Here is a 22,636-nt window from a genome sequence, read left to right on the forward strand (position 1 = left end):
TATTCTATAGTTTTTAGAGTTTAGCAACAGAGAAAATTATTTTTAGAACTGACGAGTTAAAAATTAACAAAAATGATAAAATAGAAAAAAAGAAAAAGATCATTGAGCGTGAATGTCCAGGGCCATTGACCATATTTGAGCTTCAAATGATTCTTCAAGAAAAAAATGCATTTGGAAAAGATGGTTGGAATATGAACACATTTGATTCAAATGAATATTGTTACAGAGGGTTTTTCAAGCCGAATGTTTTGCAGTCATTCATTCTTGCAAGAATGAAGGAAGTTAGACATTCAATTGGAGAATCTATTGGTCTTTTGGTGCTGGCCACAGGCCTGGGAAAAACAGTTCTGTGCTGCTTGGATATTGAACGAGACATAGCTTTCCATAAGAAAGTTAAAAACAATGAGGAAAATGCAAACGAGCAAGATTATCATGGGAATTCTCTATCTGGAAATGACATTAATGCTAATGATTTTTGCACCCTTTGTGAGCGAACCATTGAGCATAATGAAATTGATCAAAAAAGAGAAAACATAGAAGCAATTGAAAAAAAACCCGAAACATTTATAGAAGATGGCCTCAACGACGACGAAGAAGAAGAATTAGAAAGCGATCAAATTGATGATGAAAAGAAGGAACCTTTTCTTCCATGCACACCTTTTCAGATTGAAACTCTTTCATGCAACTCTCAAACATCTTCACAACTTCATTACAGATCCCAAGAAATTCGTTCTTCACAGCCTTTTTCAGCGCCTCCACTTCACGCAACGAGTGTTTTTGACAGAGAAGAAGAAGAAGAAGAGGAGGAGGAGGAAGAGGAAGAGGAAGAAGAAAAAGCTCATTGCGAATCTGATTGTTATTGTCCTGTTCTTTCACCACGTCCGTCTGTACAAGGCGCTCCGTTGCTCACTCAAACACTTTCGCAGTCCTTCCGAAGGCAAATGGCTTTGCCTTCTCCTCATTTTTTTTCACATTCTTCTTCTTCTTCTTCTTCACATTCTCTTTCTTCTTTTCCTCATTTATTTCCTTCTTCTCCTTCTTCTTCTCAACTGCTTCTGAGCCGCTCTGTTCTTGGCAGGAGATATACACAGAAAATGAATGAATTCAAAACACCCAAAAGGAAATTGACAGTACTCGACTTATCAAAAGCCCAAAAGGAAAGCAGCAGCAACAGAAGAAGAAGAAGAAGAAGTGATCTGCACAGAACCCACTTGAATGAAGGCTCTTTGTTCTCTTCAATCGCTCCTCCTGTTTCTCAATCTGCCTTTCGACATTCCTCATCATCATCTTCCTCTTCCTCTTCTTCCTCCTCCTCCTCCTCCTCTTCTTCTTCTTCCTCAAATCTCCCTTCTTTTCTGGTGCTCTTCTTAGTTCACACAACTTCCATCAGAGACGGCGCAGCTGCCTCCTTTCGGCGGCATTTCAGCCAACTTGGCTATCCTCCTCAGTCATTTGTGGTGATTGACTCAACTGAGACTGCTTCTGTTTCAACTGCTTCTTCTTCAATTGCTTCTTCTTCTTCTTCTATTTCTTCTTTATTTTCCTCTGCTTCTTCTATAACAACTTCTTCTTCTTCTTCTTCTTCTTCGTCCTCATCATTACTCCATCTCCCTTCCTCCCTCATCCGCCGGCTGGAGAACGCGCACTTTGTGTTTGTCTTGTTCCAGTCGCTGGGCAAAGTGATCAGCGCCGTCCAGGAACGAGTAACCCATCTCATTGTAGACGAGGCACATCACATCCTCGCCCCTACTTTCCGCTCTCTTTTCGAGTCCCTGTGTGAAAATGCGCCGAAACTGAGGTATGTTTTGGGGATGACAGCCACTTTGAACCGGATGGACGATCCGAGCGGGAGGAAGATTACGGAGCTGTTTGCGAACACGCTGTATGCGCAGCTGCATGTGCAGGAGCTGAAGGAGCTGAAGGAGCTGGGACTGTTTCCGCCGGTGGTGTGGGATTGGGGTTTTGAGGGGAGTGAGGGAGATGGTGAATATTTTTTATTGATAATATTAATGTTTATTATGATGATAATGATTGTTATTTGCTTTATGATTTGTCTCTAATTCATCCATTTCTTTCAATTCTGTCATTTATTTATTTATTTTTCATTAATAATTCAATGTTTATTATTATTATTATTATTATTATTTTAAATAATAAAAAGGAATATCTTGAGATTCTGCCTCCGATCTATCAGAAGAAAGGGGTCTCGTCATATGCGCAGATTCTCTCTCAGCTCACACGGAGTGTCACAGCCGCTGGAGTCACTTTGGAGAAAGTGATGAACTATTGCAGAGCACCTTCAATGAATCAGAGCCAGTTATCAACTGCTTCGTATACTTCTGCTTCTGATTCTGCTTCTGCTTCTGCTTCTGCTTCTGCTTCCTCGTCTTCTTCTTCTATTTCATCATCATCATCATCTTCTTCTTCTTCTTCTTCTCAACCAAACACCTCACAATCATCTTCTTCCTCTTCCTCTTCCTCATCTTCTCCCTCCTCCTCTTCTTCCCTCACCCTCTCCCTCTCCCAGCTCGCCACCATCCGCGACAGCACCCGTCTTTTCCTCCACCGTCTGGCTCATTCTCTCTCTCGCGTCTCAATGGCTGCACGGAAGCAGGTTTACTCCACACTCGTTCCGAGTCGCATCTTCGATGCTGTGACGGCGGTGCAGCTGAGCAGAATCGCCAATGATGTTCCGCCAAGAAAACACATTCTGATATTTTGTTCGTCGTGCAAGTGCTCAGACGAGACGGCGAGGCTGTTTGGGGAGAAGGTGTGGGAGGAATGAGAGAAAGAAAGAGAGAAAGAAAAGAGAGAAAGAGAGAGAGAGAAAGAGAGGTGGGGAAGGTGGGTTTGAAGAAAAGGGGAGAAGGTGAAGGGGAAAATATGGTATTTTATTTCAAAAGTGTTGATGAAATTCGGATGCATTTGTGAGAAATGTGATTATATTTTGATGTTTTTATTTATCAAATGCCTTTCAATTTTATCAACTTTATTATTTCATGTTCTTTTATGCCATATTTCCCTTTTCTCTCTCTCTCTCTCTCTCTCTCTCTCTCTCTCTCTCTCTCTCTCTCTCTCTCTCTCTCTCTCTCTCTCTCTCTCTCTCTCTCTCTATCTATCTATATCTCACTTTCTCTCTCTCTCTCTTTCTTTCTTTCTTTCTTTCTATCTCTCTCTCTCTCACTCTCTTTCCCTTTTCTCTCTCTCTCTCTCTCTCTCTCTCTCTCTCTCTCTCTCTCTCTCTCTCTCTCTATCTCTCTCTCTCTCTCTCTCTATCTATCTATATCTCACTTTCTCTCTCTCTCTCTTTCTTTCTTTCTTTCTTTCTATCTCTCTCTCTCTCACTCTCTTTCCCTTTTCTCTCTCTCTCTCTCTCTCTCTCTCTCTCTCTCTCTCTCTCTCTCTCTCTCTCTCTCTCTCTCTCTCTCTCTCTATCTATCTATCTATCTATCTATCTATATCTCTCTCTCCTCTTTCCATCCCCAGGGCATCTTATCCGTGTCTGTCCACTCCAAAATCGCTCCTCTTCTCCTCAGCAGCCGTCTGCGCCAGTTCACAGAAGGCAAAGTGGCTGTTGCCTGCACAGTGCAGCTTCTGCAAGAGGGATGGGATTTTCCTGAATTAGACTGTGTGGTGATGGCGAGGATAACAGACAGCGAGACGGTGTTTGTGCAGCAGATGGTGTGGATGAGAGGAGGGAGGAGAGAGGGAGGAGAGAAAGAGAAAGAGAAAGAGAAAGAGAAAGAGAAAGAGAAAGAGAAAGAGAAAGAGAAAGAGACAGATAAAGAGAGAGAGAGTGTGTGTGTGAGTGAGAGAGAGAGAGAGAGAGAGAGGAGGGAAAGAGATGAGTTGATGAACTATTGATTGAATGAATAAATGTGATTATTTTTAAATACTTTTTTCTGTTATTTTCATCTGTTTTATTTATTGTTATTGATTGGAAGCGAATTTATATTTAATTTTCATTTGAAATTTCTCTCAAATATCAATTTGATTGTATCCATCTTCAATATTTTTGACAGGGAAGATGTTTGCGCCAAGGCCAGAAGGAGATAAAAAAGGACGTGACTGTCATCGATTTGGCTCTGAACTTGAGAAGGAGGTTTGAAAATTGCATCTTCTCTTTTATCTTCACTTTATTTATTTATTTATTAATCTATTTACTTATTTATTCCTTATAAATTTCTTATTCCATTTAAAAATTTAACAATGAAGATGGAGCTGTCTTTCAAAGGAGTTGACACACGTTGAGTTGTACAAAAATATTGCCACATTTTGGCCTGTTACTCATTTTTTGGAAGTTATAGAAAATTCTTCGTCAAACAAAGAAAAATCTACAATGGAAAAAGTTCAATAATTCATATTTTAAAGATTTAGATTTTTATTTTCAGTTTTTATTGTTTGCATACTTTCTTTAACATTTTTATGTGATATTTTGTCTTTGATGTTTTTCTCTTTCTTTTTTCGTTTCTTTTTAAAAATTTTTTTGTTTGGCACATTTTTTAAAATCAATTTTTAAAATATCAAGATCAAAGTTTTATTTTTGGTTTTGAACAGTCATGCGTAAGAATAAGAGAACTCTTCTTATTTTTTTCTCTCTTTTTTGAAATTATGAAAATAACGATAAGATGGCTTTTTAGAACCATAATCTAATATTTTTGAATTAGATTCGAATTTTCAGCAGTAATTCCTGAAAATCTGTCTTCAGAAAGATGAGTAAGGAAAACAAACTCGTGTACCCTCGGACTATAACAAAGCATTCGCTTTCTAGTGAAGTTTACAATATTTTTTTGAACAATTATTTTAATTAAACTTTTTTTCAAAACTGTTAAATACTTTTCACTTGAATAACACAAAATTGAAAAATAATAATTGTCATCAAGGGTATGAATTATTTTTGCATTTTATTTGCGTTAAAATTAATTTTCCTTTTTAGAATCGTCTTTGACTTTTCCAAAGCCTGGCGACAGAAAAAGAACACTCTCAGGCTTAAGACAAATAGCCAAAGATAGAGACAAGCGTTTGAAATGAGTTCATTGCAATCTTTTCTCCAAAATTATTTTTTATTTTCAATTTTAAAGAGAATAAAGAAAAGGACGAAACAGTTATTGCAGATGTAGCTTTTATTGCTGAAGAAACTGAGTATGACCATTCACAAAAAAAGAAAAAGCATCAGCACATTTCTGATCCTTTGTGCGAAAGCAGTACAATCATTCATACACAAAAAAAGATAAAAAGAAAGGAAATTTACGAAGATTTTTCAAAGAGTAAACCATCAAAGCACTTATCGAAAAAAAAATCAAGCATCAGCAAGAGCAGCTTTGTTTCCGAAAATAAAGAATATCCGCAGGATCCTGCATCTGAGATGGAATTAGTAATTGATAGAGCTCTTCAAGATGAGGAAATGAGACAGAGAAAAGGAATAAAGGCAAAGGAAATGAGCCAACCTCAAAAGGATATTGAGGCAAATGTGGAGTCAAACGAAAACATTGGAGGGATAAGATCAAGTCCATTTTTAACCAATGTTCCATATTTAACACACTCTCAATATGCAAATGGAAAGCAGCAGAATCCTGCAATTCCATTCACTTCTTCGTTTTCTCATATATCTCCTTCTTCTTCTTCTTCTTCTTCCGCTTCTCCTTCATCTTCATCATCATCATCATCAAAACAGCAAATGAATCCTAAAAACATCCACATTGCAAATTCTTCCACTGTTCCCGCGTCTTTTGCACAGCACCTCGACATTTCCTTTTTGAATTCTTCATTCACTCAGCATCCAGACATGGTTCCTGTTGAATCGACTCCTCCAACAACGCTAAAGGCAACACGAACAGAGCGAGGCAGATCGCTCCTCAGACATCTGCCTCCACCGCCTTTGGCTTTGGCAACGTCATCTTCTTCTTCCTCTTCTTCTTCTTCCTCTTCTTCTCATTCACCTTCTTCTTCTTCTTCTTCCTCTCCATCGTCCTCGCTAATCCAACTGAACGAGGCATCTTCGAATGTGTTTCTGCCTTCGACTCCTTCGCCTTCTCGCTCGAAGCGCCGAAAGAGCTCGCTTCCTTCCACAAAGCCACCTTATCTCTCACCTCGTTCTCAAAGCCCTTTCGACTTCCCAGCAACCCCTGCTTCCTTTGCTGAATCTTTCAGGCAAAGCTTTGAAAATGCTAATTTTCCTATTTCTTCTTCTTCTTCAACTTCTCCTTCTTCTCCTTCTCCTTCTCCTTTGGATTCATTCACTTCGCATTCTGCTCGTTCGTCATCTCTTCCAAGGCTGTCACAGAACTCACAACGAAGAAGGTCGCAATCACCTCTTGTCTCATCTCTTTTGAGATCCATTTCCAATTCACCTTCTTTTTCTCGCTCTTCTTCTCCTCGTTCTTCTTCTTCTTCTTCTTCTTCTCATTCATTCAGTTCTCAACCTCTCCGCACACCAATCACTTCACCTTCTCATTCACCTTCTCATTCACCTTCTCATTCGCATTCACTCACAACATCATTTCAGCAGCCTCCGCTTTGCGCTTCAATCGTCCCGTCTCCGCCACACCACGAAAACGCTCTTTCTTCTCCGCATTTCGCTTCCACCTCGCTTTTTGACCACGTTTCGCACACTTTGCCTCCATTTGCGCTGCCAACGACGAAAAGAAATGAGAATTCTTTGGCTTTTCCTTCAACTCCATTGCAGCCGTCTTCTATTTTGCATCGGTCGGGTAATGTATCTTCGTATGTTTTGTCTCCTTCGCCTCAAAAACAAGAGAAGGAAAACGTGAAGTCATTGAAAGGAAGAGGGAAGCAAAGTCAAAAGCCATCTGATGAAGCAAAAGTTGATAAATCAGAAAAGCAGGAGCATCAGCAGCATCACAATCATCATCATCATCATCATCACAGTTCTCATAATCGGAATGAGCATCTCAATGGCAAGAGAAGTTTACCGAATAAGGAAAAGAGCAAAACAAAGCCTTTGAATGAAAAAAGTTCTTTTTCAACTATTTTGCCAAAAGATGAGCAATATTCGAGTTTTGAAAAGTATTCTTCTTTTCAGACAGATCAACAACTGCCTTCTGATTTGTATCTGCCTTCCATTTCTGGTTCTTCATCAAGTTCATTTCTTTCTTCTTCGTCGTCATCATCTTCTTCTTCACCTTCTTCTTCTTCTACTTCTTCCTCTTTTTCTTCTTCCATCTTTCCCTCTTCTTCTGCTTCTTCTGCTTCTTCTGCTTCAGATGCCAGCTCTTCTTCCCCACCCCCTTCACAAACAGAGGATGAACAAAGCATTTTGGAAGAAGCACAAATAATAAAGTCGTCTTTGTCTTTACTCACTTCACCACATCGTCTTTCGCATCATCATCTTCATCATCAACATAATCAACATCATCATCCTCACAAACAAAGCAATCATCATCGTTCTTCTTCAAAGAATTCTTCTGAAAGTTCATCTTCTTCGGAAAAACCTCCGTCTTCTTCTTCTTCTTCTTCTTCAATATCAGCAATTCCAAAAGAACATCATAAACACAAAAATCAAAAGAAAGAGAAGCAACAAGATGTTCATCATAGAAAACATCATCATTCAGAACACACTCAACAACCTTCTTCTGCTTCTTCCTCTTCCTCTTCCTCTTCTTTCCCTTCTCCTCCTTCTTCCTCTTCCTCTTCCTCTTCCTCCACCTCATTAGAAACACAGCCACTTCAGTCAATTTCATCCATCCTGCCTTCCATTCACACACCTTCTATTCAACCATCACCACAACAATCCACTTCATCTTCTGCTCCGCTCTTATCACGTCAAACACCTCATCCTTCTTCTCCATCAAGTTCTGTACAAAATGAAAGGAATAGCAAAAAATCGACTTCTTCACAGCCAAATGACGATTCGGTTCCTGTTTCCTTTTCGCGTCCTTCGCTTTTTGGACGACTCCAACCTGTCAAACAGAATGAAATGAATGCAAACGATCCTTCAGTGAAAAAAGCAGGCTTAACTGCTTCAGCTTCAATTCCTTCGAATGAGGTCGAGATGAAAAAAAGTGAATTATTATTAGTTTCGAAGCAAATGAATTCAAATTCTGAGAAAGAAGATGTCAAAACGGAAGGTTCAGCATTGTCTTTAACAAAAATTGAAACTCCTTCAAAACAAAAACAAGAAACTCCATTGAATAATAAACCTGTCCAAGATGCTGATTCTTTGCCTTCTCAAAACAGACCTCAGCTTTTATTCAACAAAACAGTTCATCCAACTTCTTCTTCATCTTCCTCTTCTTCTTCTTCGAAAAACAAGGAACAAAGAAAAGATTCAGATATTAAAGAGAATTCATCAAATGCACCTTCAATACAATCTTCATCATCGTCTTTATATGAACCTATTTCTCCTCTTCCTTCTCCGCCTTCTGCTCCAGAATTTTCTGAAGATAGCAAACAAAAAGATCTTCAGAATGAAGAACTTGGAGCTGATGATGAAAAGGATGAAGGAGAAAGAAACAAGAAAGAGAAAGAGAAACGAGAAAGCGAAGCAAAAGAAGAAGATGATGAAGAAGATGAAGGTGATTCTACAAATAACAAAGAAGACAACACGCTGCTAGATGAAGACGACAGCTTGCTTTCTTTACCATCGCTGTCATCAACAGATTCAGATGCAACTGAATTGGAAACTCCGCCTCAGCCATTTGAAAGCGAAGAAAAGGAATTTGAAGCAAAAGATTCAGAGAAATTGAATGAAGAGAAGTTACAGATAAGCAATGAAACCGGAAAATTCATTTCTGAAGGTGTTAAAAAAGAAGAAGAGCCACAAACAAAGGACAATGAAACTTCTTCTGTTTCACCGCCATCGCAACCTTCTGCTTCTGCTTCTTCGAATTTCCTTCCTGTTTCACTTGCTTCCAAATCAGATGGGGAAAAAATAACACAACTTCCATTTTCGCTTCCACTTTCACTTCCACTGCCTCCACCTCCGCCTCCGCCTCTGCTTTCTCCTTTGTCTTATCATTATCATTCTTCAACAAATTCACCATTTTCGCCAAGTGTCACGAAGAATAATGTATTTATTTCTTCTTCTCCTCATCATTCGGAACAATTACTGTCTTCATCTAATTCACCAAAGATTTCTTCTCAAAACACAGAAATTGATCACTTAAGTGAACCTTTCATCGCAAAGTCTCCTTCATCAAGCTCTTTTCCTTTATTTCCAGTTCCCTCTCCTCCCTCTCCTCCCTCTCATCCGTCTTCTCCTTTTACTCCACATTCTCCACCCACTTCTTCTCCTTCTCCTTCTTCTCCACCTCCAATCCCACCATTGGATGATGATTATGACGATGATGATGAAAATGACAATTTCGAAGAAAATAGCAAAGAACCAAAGCCAACAAAAGAAGAACCTTACCAAAAAGAAAGCCCAAACAAAACGCCAATTCAAAAATCTGATCAAAACGCAACAATTTCTGGATTAACGAAGCAACAATCACAAAAGACACAATCGTTATTACCTTCATCTCCACCTCCACCTCGTGTTCCTGTTCATCACTTAAAGGCACATACACATAATCCTTCACCTCTACGTTCATCTTCATCTTCTACTACAACTTCTCCTTCTCCTTCTTCTTCTTCTTCAAATGCTCTTCAATCTCCTGCAAAGCATAGCATTTCCAATGATATTCCGCCACTTCCTCGGCAGATTGTGCAGCAGAACCGCTACATGAATGAGCTGCGTTCTTTGGCATCTTCTTCTTCTTCTCCTTCTTCCTCTTTCTCTTCATCGCCTTCCTCATCTCCCTCTTCTTCTTCTTCACCTCAGCACAATCCTTCATTGTGTGCTATTCTTCTGAGCAGAATTCGTGAAAGACATGAAAAACTGGATGGAAACACAAAAGAAGTCGAAAATGAAGAGAAGCAAAAAAGAAAGAGTGACATCGAAGCAGTTGATTCAGAACAGCACATTGGCATTCCAACAAATCAAGTAATAAGCAAAGGAGAAGACAAATCGAACAAAAAGGAAGAGAATGAAGATAAAAATGAAAAGAAAAGCAGAATGGAAGAAGATTCATTGGATCTTGCTTCACCTCCTCCTTTGCCATTTGAAGAGAATTCTGAAAGCTCAATAGCACTTTTATCTGATTCTGAAGAACTTGAGGAGCCACCATTGCCTCCAACTTCATTTACTCCTCCTTTGTCTTCACCTCCCTCTTTACCTCTTTCTCCTTCTCCTTCTCCTCCTCCATCATCTCTTGTTGCATTGCCAGAATCGCCTTTATCTCCTATTTTGCTTTCTCCACCTTTTCCTTATTCCTCGCAGCCATCGCAAACGGATTCATTGCATCAACATGCAATTGATTCTCTTTCTCCTAATGCTTCTCTTTTAACCCCTCCTCCTCTCACTCCTCCTTCTCCTCCTTCTTCTCCTTCTTCTCCTTCTCTTTCTTCTCCTCCTCATTCTCCTCTTCCTCTTCCTCTTCCTCTTCCTCTTCCTCCTCCAATTCAATCTCCAGTTGATTCTTCTTCGCTCTTATCCACTCCACCATCTGTTCCATCAACTCCTACAGAGAGCAAAAATGAAGCAGAATTGCCTTCTTCATCACATGATTTGGACACTGCATTTCTTCAGTCACCGCCTTCAACTCCTCCTCTTTCTCCTCCTCTTTCTCCTTCTCATCAACAGTCAAATTCTCCTTCAAAATTGATGGCTCCTTCTTCTTTTGTATCAACTCCTCAAAATATGCCTTCTTCTGCTTCGCAATCTGCATCTCAACCGCATTCAATAAGCACTTCATCACAATCAGTTCTTCAGCATTTGTCAGAAGAACCTGATGACACAACCGAATCTGATGAAATGTTAACTTCTCCTCCTTTTCCTCCTTCTCCTCCTTCTCCTCCTTCTCCTCATTCTCCTCATTCTCCTCATTCTCCTCCTTCTCCTTCTCCTCCTTCTCCACTTCCTTCATTGTCTCCGTTGATATCTCCCAACCGCTTCACTCACACAACAGCTGATAAATCTGATGATGAGGACATTTCTGCTTTATCTCCAAGTGATTCAATGAACAATGAAATATCACATACAACTTTACCAAAAGCGAAAAATCGTTATGAACTTGATGACGACGATGATGCAAATGATGAAGAAGATGAACAAGAAAAAGAAGAAAGTGATTTGTCTGTGAAAAAAATTGAAAAAGAAGGACATGTTGAAAGCGATTCTGTTTTGATAGAGAATTCTTCAATAGAGCAATTTCCATTGGAAGAGAAACAGGACTCAAATGAAGGTGATTCCAATGAATCTGATTTGAATGAAAATGAAGTTCTTTTGTTACATCAGCCAGAAGATAACCTTTTCAACGATCAGCCATCTGATTTTGTTTTGACTGAAAGTGATGTTTTGAAGGAGAACGAAAGAAGGGGATACAGCAGCAGAGACGAGGAAGGATCAATTCATTCAGAGGGAAATGAAGAAGAGGGAGTGTTGAATGAAAAGGCAAATGAGAGAAAAGGCATTGAAAATAATGATGCAACTGAAGAGTCAAGAAACAATGACTCAATGGAAAAAGAAAAGACAGGAGAAAATGAGGAAGAGAATCTGAATAATAATAAAGAAGCATCAATCAAACATGATGGATCATTAGAAAAAGAAGAAGAAGAAGCTGACAAAAAGCCAGTGGAAGATGCATTTAACGGTGAAACCGAAGCAAAAGAAATGAAAAAAAGAAAGTTTACAGAAGAACCAATCTTTAACCGGGAAGAGGATGAACGTCAAATTAAGTCAGAGCCATCAGAAGAAGCAACAACTGACAAGAAAGAAGAAAAAGATGTTGAAGTTGATGAACAAGATAATAAACAGAAATGCAAATTGTCAAAAGAAGATTCAGATGAGAAGGAAGATGTTGCCAGTATGCATTCAGCCAGTGACAATGAAAAGAAAAGTGAAAAAGATGAAGCTCAAAGTGAATTGTCGAATGAAAAGAATGTTGAAATTGAAGATGAGCAAGAAAATGAAAACACTTCAACAGCAGAAGTTGAAAGTGGAATGGAAAAGGAAGATGAACTGATCAAAGATGAAAGAAAAGAATGTGAAGAAGAGAAAAAAGGCAGTATCACTGAAACAAGCTCAATTCTATCTGAAAAGGAAGAAACTTCTGATTCTCCGTCGATTGCGGTACAAAATGAAGCATCAAATGATGAATTCAATGAAAAAAGCCAAATGTCAGAAGGGAGTGAATCGGAAGAAAAAGATAATGAGGATGTTAATTGTGGTAAAGAAGATGATGAAAAAGAAGACATCGCTGAAGATAATGAAACAAAAGATACAATTATCACAAAAGAAGAAGTTTCTGTTGAAGAAGGGAGCAATGAAAGCGAAAATCATTCAGAAGGACAACTAGAAAGAGAAAAGGAAGGCACAGAAATTAAGCAGAATGATGAAAATGAGAAGGAAATTAAACAAGACATTGAAGAAACTGGAAAAGATAAACAGAACAATGAAAAAGAAGGTGATGAAAGTTTGAAGGAAACTGAAGAAAATTGTAAAGAAGGAGAAAAAGATGAGAAAGAAGAAGAAGATCACAGAGCAACGGATGAAGATGAACAAAGAATGGAAGATGAAAAGCATTCAAAATGTGATCATGACGAACAAGAACGAGAAGAAAAGGGTGAAAGTGAAAAAGAAGAAGAGATTGAAAAAGATATTGTAAGCAATGAAGAAGAAGAAAATGCAGAAAAAGCTTGCCATGAAGAAAAAAATGATCAAATCAAAGAATTTATTGAAGCTGCACATGATAGTGAAGATAATCAAAAAGAGCAAGAGGAAGAAGCGAAAAATGAAAAAGAAAATGAACAAAACAACAAGCTTGAAGATGATTCGAAAGAAGGAGGAGGAGAAGAAGAAAAGAGCGATATAAATATTCAACAGAAGGAAGGTTCAAAAGAAGAACTGGATGAAAAACGATCAGAGAATGGCAAAGTTGCAGAAAGCGAAGCACAAATTGAAAATGAAGAGAAAACAGAAAGCTCTGATGAAAGCGAAGAAGGAGCAAATAATGAAGATAGAAAAGAAAGAGCATTTGATAACAGTGAAGCATCAACCAATGGGTTTGTTGATATGAAAGAGAAAGAATCGCAAAAAGACAACAATATTGACATTCCTGTGAGCCAAAGTAAAACCAATCTTGAAAATGATGGTAAAGCATATAGTGAAGATGAAGACTCGATTGAAAAAGAAGACAAATGTTCTGAGGAAGCTGAAATGGATGAAAAAGATGAAAGAAAGGAAATATCAGTTTTAGAAGATTCTCAAAAAAGTGACTCGATGGTTGAAGAAGATTCGAAAGAGAAGAAATATCAAGAGAATGATAATGTTAGTTCACAGGAACCAGAAATGGATGAATATGTTAAAGAAAATGGATTAAATAATGAAAAGGATGAAAACAGTGAAATAACAGTAGATGAAAAGAAAGATAAAAAGGAGGATGAGGGAGATGAGGAAAGAAGTGAAAGAGATGAAAAAGAGAAAGAAAAAGATGATACAGAAAAGAGAGAGATGGAGAAAGGGGAAGGAAATGATGAAGATGATTATCAAAACGATGAAGAAGCAGATAAAAGGAAAGATTCTGAACGAGAAGACGAATCAGAAATTGAAAGCGATATGAAGAAATCAGCTGAAATGGAACAAGATCCTCAACATTTTGAAGAAACGAACAAAAACACTGGAAAAGTTAAAGATGCTTCAAACGAATCAGAAAAAGAAGATATTGATAGCCAAAATGATGTTAATGATGAACAGTCTTTGAAAGAAAAAAACGATCAATGTGGAGTTGAGCAGGCAATGGACTATCCGCAGAATCAAAGTGTTTCTGTCATTGAATCAGAAGAAGAGGAAACTGATTTAACTTCAGAAACTAATAAGGAAACTGAGAATGTTAATAATAACCATGCGAATAAGAATTATTCAAAGGAAGAAGATATTGTTGAAGAACAAGAAATCAAACAAAATGATAATCTGAATGAAAATGATGAAGAAGACAACGAAACAACGAGGTCAGAAAAGGATGAATCGAAAGAAAAAGATGTTGATGATTCAAAACAGAATTCAGAAAAGAATGAAACAGCATCAACTTCAGCTGATGAAATGAAAGATTTAGAAGAATATCAAATTGATAATTCAATCGAAACTTCAATGAAAAATGAAGACTTTAAAGCAGATGAACCAAAAGAAATGGAAAAGGATTCTCAAAATGAAGAAGATATTGAAAAAGATCAAGATGATGAGAAAGAAAAAGAAAGAAAAGAAAAAGAAGAACAAAAAGAGTTTGAAGAACTAGTTTCGATAACTGAAGTGCTGGGTGATGAAGTTCAAAATAATAAACTTTTGAATGAAGAAGAAGAACAATCTGAAAAAGGAAACTTGCCACTTGAAGAAGAATCGAAAGAAGAAGATAAATCGAAAGAAACGAAGGAAGATGAAAACATTGACGATATTCAACCAACAGATCAGAATCAAACGAACAATTCTCTTCTTCCAACATCCAGTGACATTGATGTTCAAAATGATAACAACACAACTGAATCAACCTTGTTTCCATCTCATTTGAAAAGTAGTGAGTCATCTCTTGCTGCAAAAGAGCCACAAGAAATCGAATCTTCACTGGAAAATGGAATTCCTCTCAATTGCACTCACTCAATGACACCAGCTCCAGAAACATCAGCTCCTGGTTTAGTTTCAATTCCTTCACAGAGAAGCTTTTCAACACCTCTTTCCACTTCCACTTCTGCTTCTGCTTCTCATCTTCAGCCAGCTGTATCGGCTCCTTTGCAATCTGAATCTCAAAGTGAAATCCCTCCTGAAATCAATAAAAAACCTAAATCTGCTTCTTCTTCTGCTGCTTCTTCTCAGCTCAGAGAAAGTGCATCGAATTATCAATCTCCATTCCATTCTCCAGTTGCGTTGCATCCAGCACAGCTTGCTGATAAACCAGAGCAATATGAAGAAGAAGAAGAAAAAGAAAAAGAAAAAGAAAAAGAAAATACGCATGTGAATGATGAAGCAAGCAAAGATGAGAAAAGACAAAAGGAAAATTCTTCGGATAATGTCAATATCAATTTCGAACATAATTCGCCATTTGAGAAAGGTACTTTTCCAATTACTGAGAATGAAAGCAATAATTGTTCAAAAGAAGAACAAGAAGAACCAAAAAGCTTTTCAAACGCAAAAAAGCAAGATTTCAACGAAATTGATCAATGGCAAAAACAAGACACAGAAAATGACATTCAACAGCCTTCGAAAATAAATGCAGGCGATTTGCTGCTTTCTCATCATTCGAACTCTGCTTTTTCTCCGATTCAAAAAACTTTCAGTCAAGAACAAGAAGAGAAAGATAAAGAAGCTGAGGAGAAAAGTGATAATCTCAGCTCTGACAACAAAAGTGCAGGAAATTCAACGACAAAGAATGAAATAAAGCCAACAAAGAGCAACAAAGTGAAAATTGATTTGCATCCAAAGAATTCAAACGAAAAAGTTGTTTGGGGGAAAGGAGAAAAAGAGGCAGAGAAAGAAGATACGAACAAATTGCGAGGCGTGAAAAATGTGACAGATGAAAATATTCAAACAGAAAGAGATGAAGACGAAACAAAAAGCAGAAGTGAGATTGTTCATACTCCTTTCAGTTATCAAAGTAATTTGGACGAAGAGGAAAAGGAAGAAGGAGAAAGAGAAGGAGTTTATGATGATGGCAATGACGATGCAGAGGAAGATTTTGATGAAGCCATTGAAGGAGAATTAAAGAACAAGCACAGCAGCGATGACGATCTTGAAGACGATGAAGACGATTCGCTGCTGATGCAGCTTGTTTTGACGCACACGCCATCGCTGAGTCGAACGCAGAAGATTAAACAGCAGAAGCTCCGTCGATCAGTCACACTGCCATCGCCGGGCGAGTGGTTCACAGACAGCATCGCGAAGGAGATTGCAAAGGCAGCGCCGAAGAAAGGGGCAGAATGGGCGAATGAAGAGACACATTCACTGAAGGAGAGCGAAACAGATAGGAATGGAAATCAGACTGGGGATGAAGAATATGAGCTGATGGAGGCGTGGGAAGATGTGTTTTCACAGCGATCGCATGAGTCTAACAAGGAAAAGGAAAATAAAGTGACAGAAATGGAAAGCGAAAAGGAGCCTGAAAAGAAGGAAGAGGAGGAAATGAAAGAGGATGTCAAAGAAGAGGATGAAATTTTACAACCTGAAGTTTATTCAACAGAAGTTATTGAACAACAACAACAACAGCAGCAACAGCAGCAACAGCAGCAACAGCAACCACAACAACAGCCAATAGCTGAAGAAGTGAGTGAAGTTAAAGAAGAAACAGAAGAAGTTTCTTCTTCATCATCCAGAAAAAGCGAAAAGGACGAAGAAATTGAGGATGAACAATTCCATTTTGATGATGAACATAAAGAGCAACCTCAGGACGAAAAGCTACAGGATGACAAAAATGATAGTAATGCTTCTATTCATTGTTCAAATGAGGAGAATTCGATGGACGTTTGGGGATTGCTTCGCGATCAGACAGGCAGTCCTTTGATTGACATTCACAAATTTGATAGCAGCAATCAAATTGAAGATGAGAAACAGGATGATTGTATTTTGAGTGACGATATTATTGATCTTGTTGAGGAAAGAGCAAATAACAATAAAGAAAGTGAAAATTTCAATGAATCAAATGAGTCTGATTTTGAGAAAGAGGATGGAGAAATTGATGAGTGCAAGAATGAAAAGGATCCAAAGGAAGTCGAAAATGAAATCGAAGACGATAAAAAAGAAAAAGAAAAAGAAAAAAAAGAGGAAGAGGAAGAAGAAGACGATGATTATGAAGAAGAAACAAGTGCGAGTCAATCAACCAAAGATAGTTCTGATGAAAGCGATGTCGTGATGGACAACATGGAAAGCTATGCCACTGCTGGAGTTATGAGACTGCTCGAAGGAACAATCAACGTTTCGCAGTTTGAAGAGGATTCTCTTATGTTAAATGAAGATAAAAGAGATTCAACAAAAACAGAGAAAGAAATAACATCAACGGAAGCAAAAGATGGAAACGAAGCGAAAAACTTATCTTCTGTTTCATTTGAAGGAGAACCCAGTTTAATACTCAGCAATTCAAACATCAAAGACGATAACAATCAAAACTCCAAGTCAAACTCCAATCCATCTCCTTCAAAACCAGTTCTGTTTTCGCTGACGCCTTCTCGTTCTCCTTCCTCTTCTGCTGCAATTAACAGACTGCGCCAAGTGGAATACGAACTGCACGCATCTCCTTCTCTTCACTCGCTCCATTCTCCTCATTCTCCTCACTCTCCTCATTCTTTTCATTCAATCCGAACATCCGACGATTTGCCTTCTCTCCACTCGCCAAGCTCTGTTGCATCGGTGCACACTTCCACGCCTCTCCGACGCCTTGCTGGCCATTCCTCGTTCTGCTCGCCTTCAACTGATCATTTCTTCGGTGCATCAAACATTTCTCAGCACAGCCTTTCCTCGTATGCTTCTCAACCGTCTTTGGCTACCCCCATTTTCCCACATTCGCTTCATTCCTCGTCATCGCCTTCTCCTCCTCCTCCGCTTGTACCTCCTCTTCGTCTTCCCCAAAAGAATTCAGTTTCAAACTCACAAGAATTACTGGCTTCTTCTCAAAATGAAACAGCTTCATCATCTTCTCCATCACCCGATGCTTTTTCTTCACCAATTCCCAGAAAGCTGTCAACAACCAAGTCAAACAGATTCACGCCCATCCAATCAACTCCTCTGTTTTCTCGGCATCTCTCTTCTTCTCTCTCTCTTTCTCCTCTTCCGGCTGCTGACACTCCTTCCTCTTCCTCCAACGAGCATTCGCCAAATGATATTTCTCAAACAGCTGACAATGCATTCACAGACCGATCTTCAACTTCTTTGAGCTCTTCTGCCTCAGCAATATCAGCATCGCAAGTGAATCAGCTGTTTGAGACGTTTTCGCCGCATCCATCTCCCCCTCTTCCTTCTCCTTCGACGCCTTCGACGCCTTTCTCTGTTGCTACAACAGCAACAACAGCAGCTTCTTCTTCATCGCCTTCTCCACTTCGCTCTCTTTCTGTGCGTGTGATGATGTCACTTTCGTCGTCGTCATCATCATCATCTTCTTCTTCTTCTTCTTCTCTTTCAAAACCTTCAACGGATCTTCCTTCTCCTTCACAAGCTTCGGATTCTTTGTTGGGCGATGCGAATACTCATTCGAAATTGAATGAAGCAAGCAACGAGATGATTGAATCAGTTGAAGAAGAAGGAAAAGCTAAAGAAGAAGAAGAAATGGAAGGAGAAGAAAAAAGAGAAGAAGAAGAAGCAGAAGCAAAGAGCAGAGAAGGCAGCCACCCGACAATCACAAGAACGCTGTGTATAGCTGAATCGGAGACAACAGAAACGATTGAGCCAACAAAAGATGAAGCAATGGATGCATTTTTCCAGACTATTGATGATATAACGGCAACTGCCGCTCAAATAGAATTAAATGCAATATCTCAGACAATTCAGCAAAACACTTCTTTTAGTTGAACGGATTTTCTGAAACTTAAAAAACCTAATTATGTTGTTATTGATTTTTTTGAAAAATGTTTATGTTATGTTTATATTTAGTTTTATTTTTCCAAATTTTTGCGCAATTTTACAAAATACGAATAAATCTTATTTTATATGTTATTTTTATCGTATGTTTTAAATTTAAAAAGACATTTTGTTGTTTTATTGCGAAATGAAAAATGAAATATTTATTTATAGGAGCGAAATATGGTCTCTGATCATACTCATACAAAAATATACAAATGTCATCTCTGTCATTAAGTTTGAAACATTATTTTATGACTGTGATTTATAAACTGTGTTTTTGTTAAAAGATTCGGTTTATGCACCTGGTCCAAACACAGAACGAGGAAAGCCAACTCGTTTGACACATAGCCCAAAAGGTGATGAAATCGTCTATGCCTCTGGAAATGTTATAGTCATTCGGAATGTTGCTGATCCAATGATTGCGGACATTTTCACAGGACATCGTGCAAAAACTACCGTGGGAAGAATCGCACCAAGTGGTTATTACTGTGCTTCAGCTGGTATAAAAATTATTTTCTTGATATCTTTTATATTTTATAACTTTAATAAAATTTTACGTTTGTAGATTCTCAGGGAAATGTTATGGTCTGGGATTTGGTCAATAAAGTCGAACATATTGTGAAATATCAGAAAAAGAGTTTCTCAAATGGTGTACTTGATCTCGATTGGACAGAAGATAGCAAACGTATTTGCGTTGTTGGAGATGGAAAAGACACGTTTGTAATTCCTTATTTTTCGATTTTTGTCTTTTTTATAGAAATAATTTTCATTTTCTTTTTTCATTGATTATTATTTCAACATTGTTGAACAGCAAAGCAGAAGTTTGGATGTGGGATTCTGGTTCAAGTACAGGTGAGATATCTGGACACACAAGCAGAGTTCAGGGATGCGCAATAAAGCAAACTCGTCCATATCGTCTTGCAACTTGTGGTGAAGATATGCTCACGAATTTTTATAAAGGTCCTCCATTCAGATTTGATCACTCGAACAGAGATAACACAAGATTTGTCAACACTGTTGAATATGCTCCAGATGGGTCGATCTTTGCAACAGGAGGAGGAGACAAAAAAATCTGCATCTATGATGGTGTTGAGGGAACAAAGAAGTGCGAGATGAGCAACGAAGATGAGCACAAATTATCAATCTTTTCAATTGGCTTTTCGTTGGATGGGAAATCGCTGCTGTCGTGCTCTGCAGATAAGACAGTGAAGCTGTGGGATGTTGAGACACAGAAGTGTGTGTCAACAATGAAGGCGAGAGAAACACCAGAGCTCTGCGACACGCCAGTTGGCTGCACATTCACCACGCTCGGTGCTGTTGTTGCCACTCTCCGTGGAGACCTGTGTGTGTATGATCCTCGTGTAACTGACGTGTTCACCCCAGTGAAGGTTATTCGCGGGCACAACAAGCCCATTCAAGGTTTGGATGTTGTGCATCGCCCAGCTGGCTCAAGCGAAGCATCGTCCTCAGCAACACCATCAGGCGAGTCGCACGAGGATGAATCTTCACATCGTGTGAACTTTGTGTCTGCGTCAATCGACGGGCAAGCACTTCAGTTTAACGAGCGTGCTGGATCACTTGCGGGAGAAGCTGGATACAAGCACGAAGGGCAGCCTTTGTGTGCTGTTGTTGCTACACCAACGACGATGGTGACACTCGGAATGGAAGGAAACATCGTGTTTTCGCAGACTGAAGAGGCGAAAGCAGCTGCTGCTGCAGAAGTGAAGCCTGTCAAGAAGCCATTTGAGATGCCCCAGTCACTTGCGCTTCTGTCTGAAGGTGAGTTTGTTGTTGCCGCTGCCCAGAGGAAGATTACAGTGTGGAAGTGCAGCACAAACGAGGCTGATGTTGCCGCTCCAATCTGCGAAGCCCCGACTGATTACAATGTGACATGCATGGCCTCACAGCTGAGCAAGAACATTTTTGCTGTTGGAGGATCAGACCAATTTGTACACTTCTGGAAGTTTGAAGCCGAAGAGAAGAAGATTGTTGAATATGGTTTGTTTTTTTTTATTATTATTATTAAATATTAAATATTCGAATCTGATCATTTTGTTCAAAAAAATTGATTACAAATTTGCTCTTTCTGATATTCTCTATTTTTTATCATTTATTTTCATTTCAAATTTCAACAGCCAAATCAAAGGGCAAATACGCAGGTGCAGTTTCAGCAGTTGCTCTATCATCAGACGGTGCAATGTTTGCAGCAGCGCGCGACAGGTTCATTTGCATTGGAAAATTATGTGACACAGATGTGTCTGATCTGAATGAGCAGTTCCTTCTGCACACATCACGTGTGGCTGCTGTTGCCTTCTCACCTGACAACACGAGGCTTCTGTCGGCTGGCCTTGACTGCCAGATATTTGTGTGGGATGTGAACGATCAGGAGAAGTTCATCAAGCAAGTTGGATGCCATGCTCCCCAGGGCATTTCTGGTGCTAAGTGGCTGAATAACACCTCTATTATTACAAGCGGTGCAGATGGCGTTATTAGAAAGTGGGTTGTTGCGTAATTCTCTTTGATGTTTTTCCCATGCTTTCCTCTATCAAGAAATCAAAGAAAATGATTCATGTTCATTTTCTTGAGAATTCTTGATGTTATTGTTTGTTTAGTGATTAATAATGTGACGATAATGTAATTTTTAATACTGTGTTTTTTTAACCTGTCAGTTTTCTGTTCAAAGCTACTAAATAATCTTTCGTTGTTTATCCATTCCACATGAATGAACACCAACTGAAAACTTTTTATGCATCAACGCAATGAGGTTTTTGACTTTGTTGGTCAGTTTATTTAATTTTCACATCTCCTTTTTAATATTTTAATTTTTCACGATGTTTTGTCGACTTTCAAATAAAAAAAGATAAATCTTAAACATAATAATTCAAATCATATACATTGCTTTAACCTGAAACATTCGTTATTTCATTAGCATTTTGACAGAAATTTTTAAACAAATTAATTTCGCACTCTGATTTGTGATAAAGTATTTAAATCAAGTTTGTTACATGTGGATGAAGAAAAGAGAGAACAAAGTGTAAAATGAAAATAAAAAAACAATACAATTAATTAAAGAGGAGAGGTGAATTGGGTCTGGGGAAAAAATGTAGGAAGAATTGATTTTCGTTGAATTGAATCCCAGACTTAAATTCTTATGCCTCTGTTATCAAAAATAAAAACGAAAAAATAAATAAATAAATTTATAAATTGATGAAAAAATAAAGATAGGTGCACACTTGTTGGAAGATAAAGTTTGAATTCAGCTGGAAGCTCTTCCTCGGAATACAGTCTGTCAGAAAAGTAGATTCTCCTCAGACGGCAGTTGCAATGAACTTGCACGCGAAGAGTTTCAAGATAATTTGTACCATATGCCCTTCTTGTGAAATCAGAAAGATTGAATTGAATTTGATTCCAGCCATCATCTAAATTCATTGGAATTGTGCAAATAAATGGCTTTACACGAGTTGCACTCTATTTGATTCAAATATAATAAAAAAAAACACCACAATTTTATTAGAAAAAAGGAAAGGATAAATTCAGCAATACTTGATAATTGCTTGCTCTGAAACGACGCTTGATACTTTTATCATCAAGAACTTGAACTTCAAAAGAGAAATATTTCTTCATCTGAAAATTATTTCAAGCTATGGTTAAGAATAATAAATAATTCATCAAATCAATACATTTTTAATAATCATCACCAAGAATGGAAGCTTGATTCCAAGAGTTTTTGCAGGATCGGCAGGACAAGTAATATAACATGTCGCCACGTTTGTGCCAATAATTTCGATAACAGAAGTTTGAATGTGTGGATCTGTTATACGCTTTATATGTCCATTTTCAACTATTTAGCAAACGAATCATCACAAATAAATAATTTTATAAGATATTGCAAATAGTTCGAATAAATTAAATGAAATTAAAATCATTTTATTACCATGCTGTCCCCAGATTGCAAGTGGTTTGCTACCAATTGAGTACAATATTGAAAGAAAGCCTGATTGGAACGTAGTTTTGAACATTTTCAAACGGTCTTACACCCTTTAC

General features: G+C 38.3%; 4 protein-coding genes across 4 annotated transcripts; 3 read left to right on the forward strand and 1 right to left on the reverse strand.

The window, feature by feature from the left end:
* Positions 1-146: 146 nt before the first annotated feature.
* Positions 147-2,785, forward strand: MONOS_12466 (uncharacterized protein; the record flags this gene model as incomplete). The annotated part of the gene is made up of 2 exons (XM_067865089.1): positions 147-1,946; positions 2,162-2,785. The coding sequence occupies 2 exons, from the start codon at positions 147-149 to the stop codon at positions 2,783-2,785; spliced, it is 2,424 nt and encodes an 807-aa protein (XP_067732168.1).
* Positions 2,786-4,559: 1,774 nt separating this feature from the next.
* On the forward strand, positions 4,560-18,541 carry MONOS_12467 (uncharacterized protein; the record flags this gene model as incomplete). The annotated part of the gene is made up of 3 exons (XM_067865090.1): positions 4,560-4,563; positions 4,937-5,020; positions 5,082-18,541. 3 exons carry the CDS (start codon positions 4,560-4,562, stop codon positions 18,539-18,541), a joined length of 13,548 nt encoding a protein of 4,515 aa, XP_067732169.1.
* Positions 18,542-18,787: 246 nt separating this feature from the next.
* On the forward strand, positions 18,788-21,491 carry MONOS_12468 (WD repeat-containing protein 1). Its single transcript, XM_067865091.1, has 5 exons — positions 18,788-18,826; positions 18,880-19,092; positions 19,158-19,308; positions 19,404-20,590; positions 20,728-21,491. The coding sequence occupies exons 1-5, from the start codon at positions 18,808-18,810 to the stop codon at positions 21,102-21,104; spliced, it is 1,947 nt and encodes a 648-aa protein (XP_067732170.1). The 5' UTR covers positions 18,788-18,807; the 3' UTR covers positions 21,105-21,491.
* Positions 21,492-21,551: 60 nt separating this feature from the next.
* On the reverse strand, positions 21,552-22,625 carry MONOS_12469 (putative cilia- and flagella-associated protein 20). The gene is made up of 5 exons (XM_067865092.1): positions 22,527-22,625; positions 22,273-22,433; positions 22,136-22,216; positions 21,826-22,060; positions 21,552-21,749 (listed from the first exon to the last, which is right to left on the reverse strand). The coding sequence occupies exons 1-5, from the start codon at positions 22,609-22,611 to the stop codon at positions 21,742-21,744; spliced, it is 570 nt and encodes a 189-aa protein (XP_067732171.1). The 5' UTR covers positions 22,612-22,625; the 3' UTR covers positions 21,552-21,741.
* Positions 22,626-22,636: the final 11 nt, after the last annotated feature.

Source organism: Monocercomonoides exilis (genome assembly GCF_001643675.1).
Source record: "Monocercomonoides exilis strain PA203 chromosome Unknown scaffold10-1930038, whole genome shotgun sequence".
In the NCBI taxonomy this organism is placed as follows: Eukaryota; Preaxostyla; order Oxymonadida; family Polymastigidae; genus Monocercomonoides; species Monocercomonoides exilis.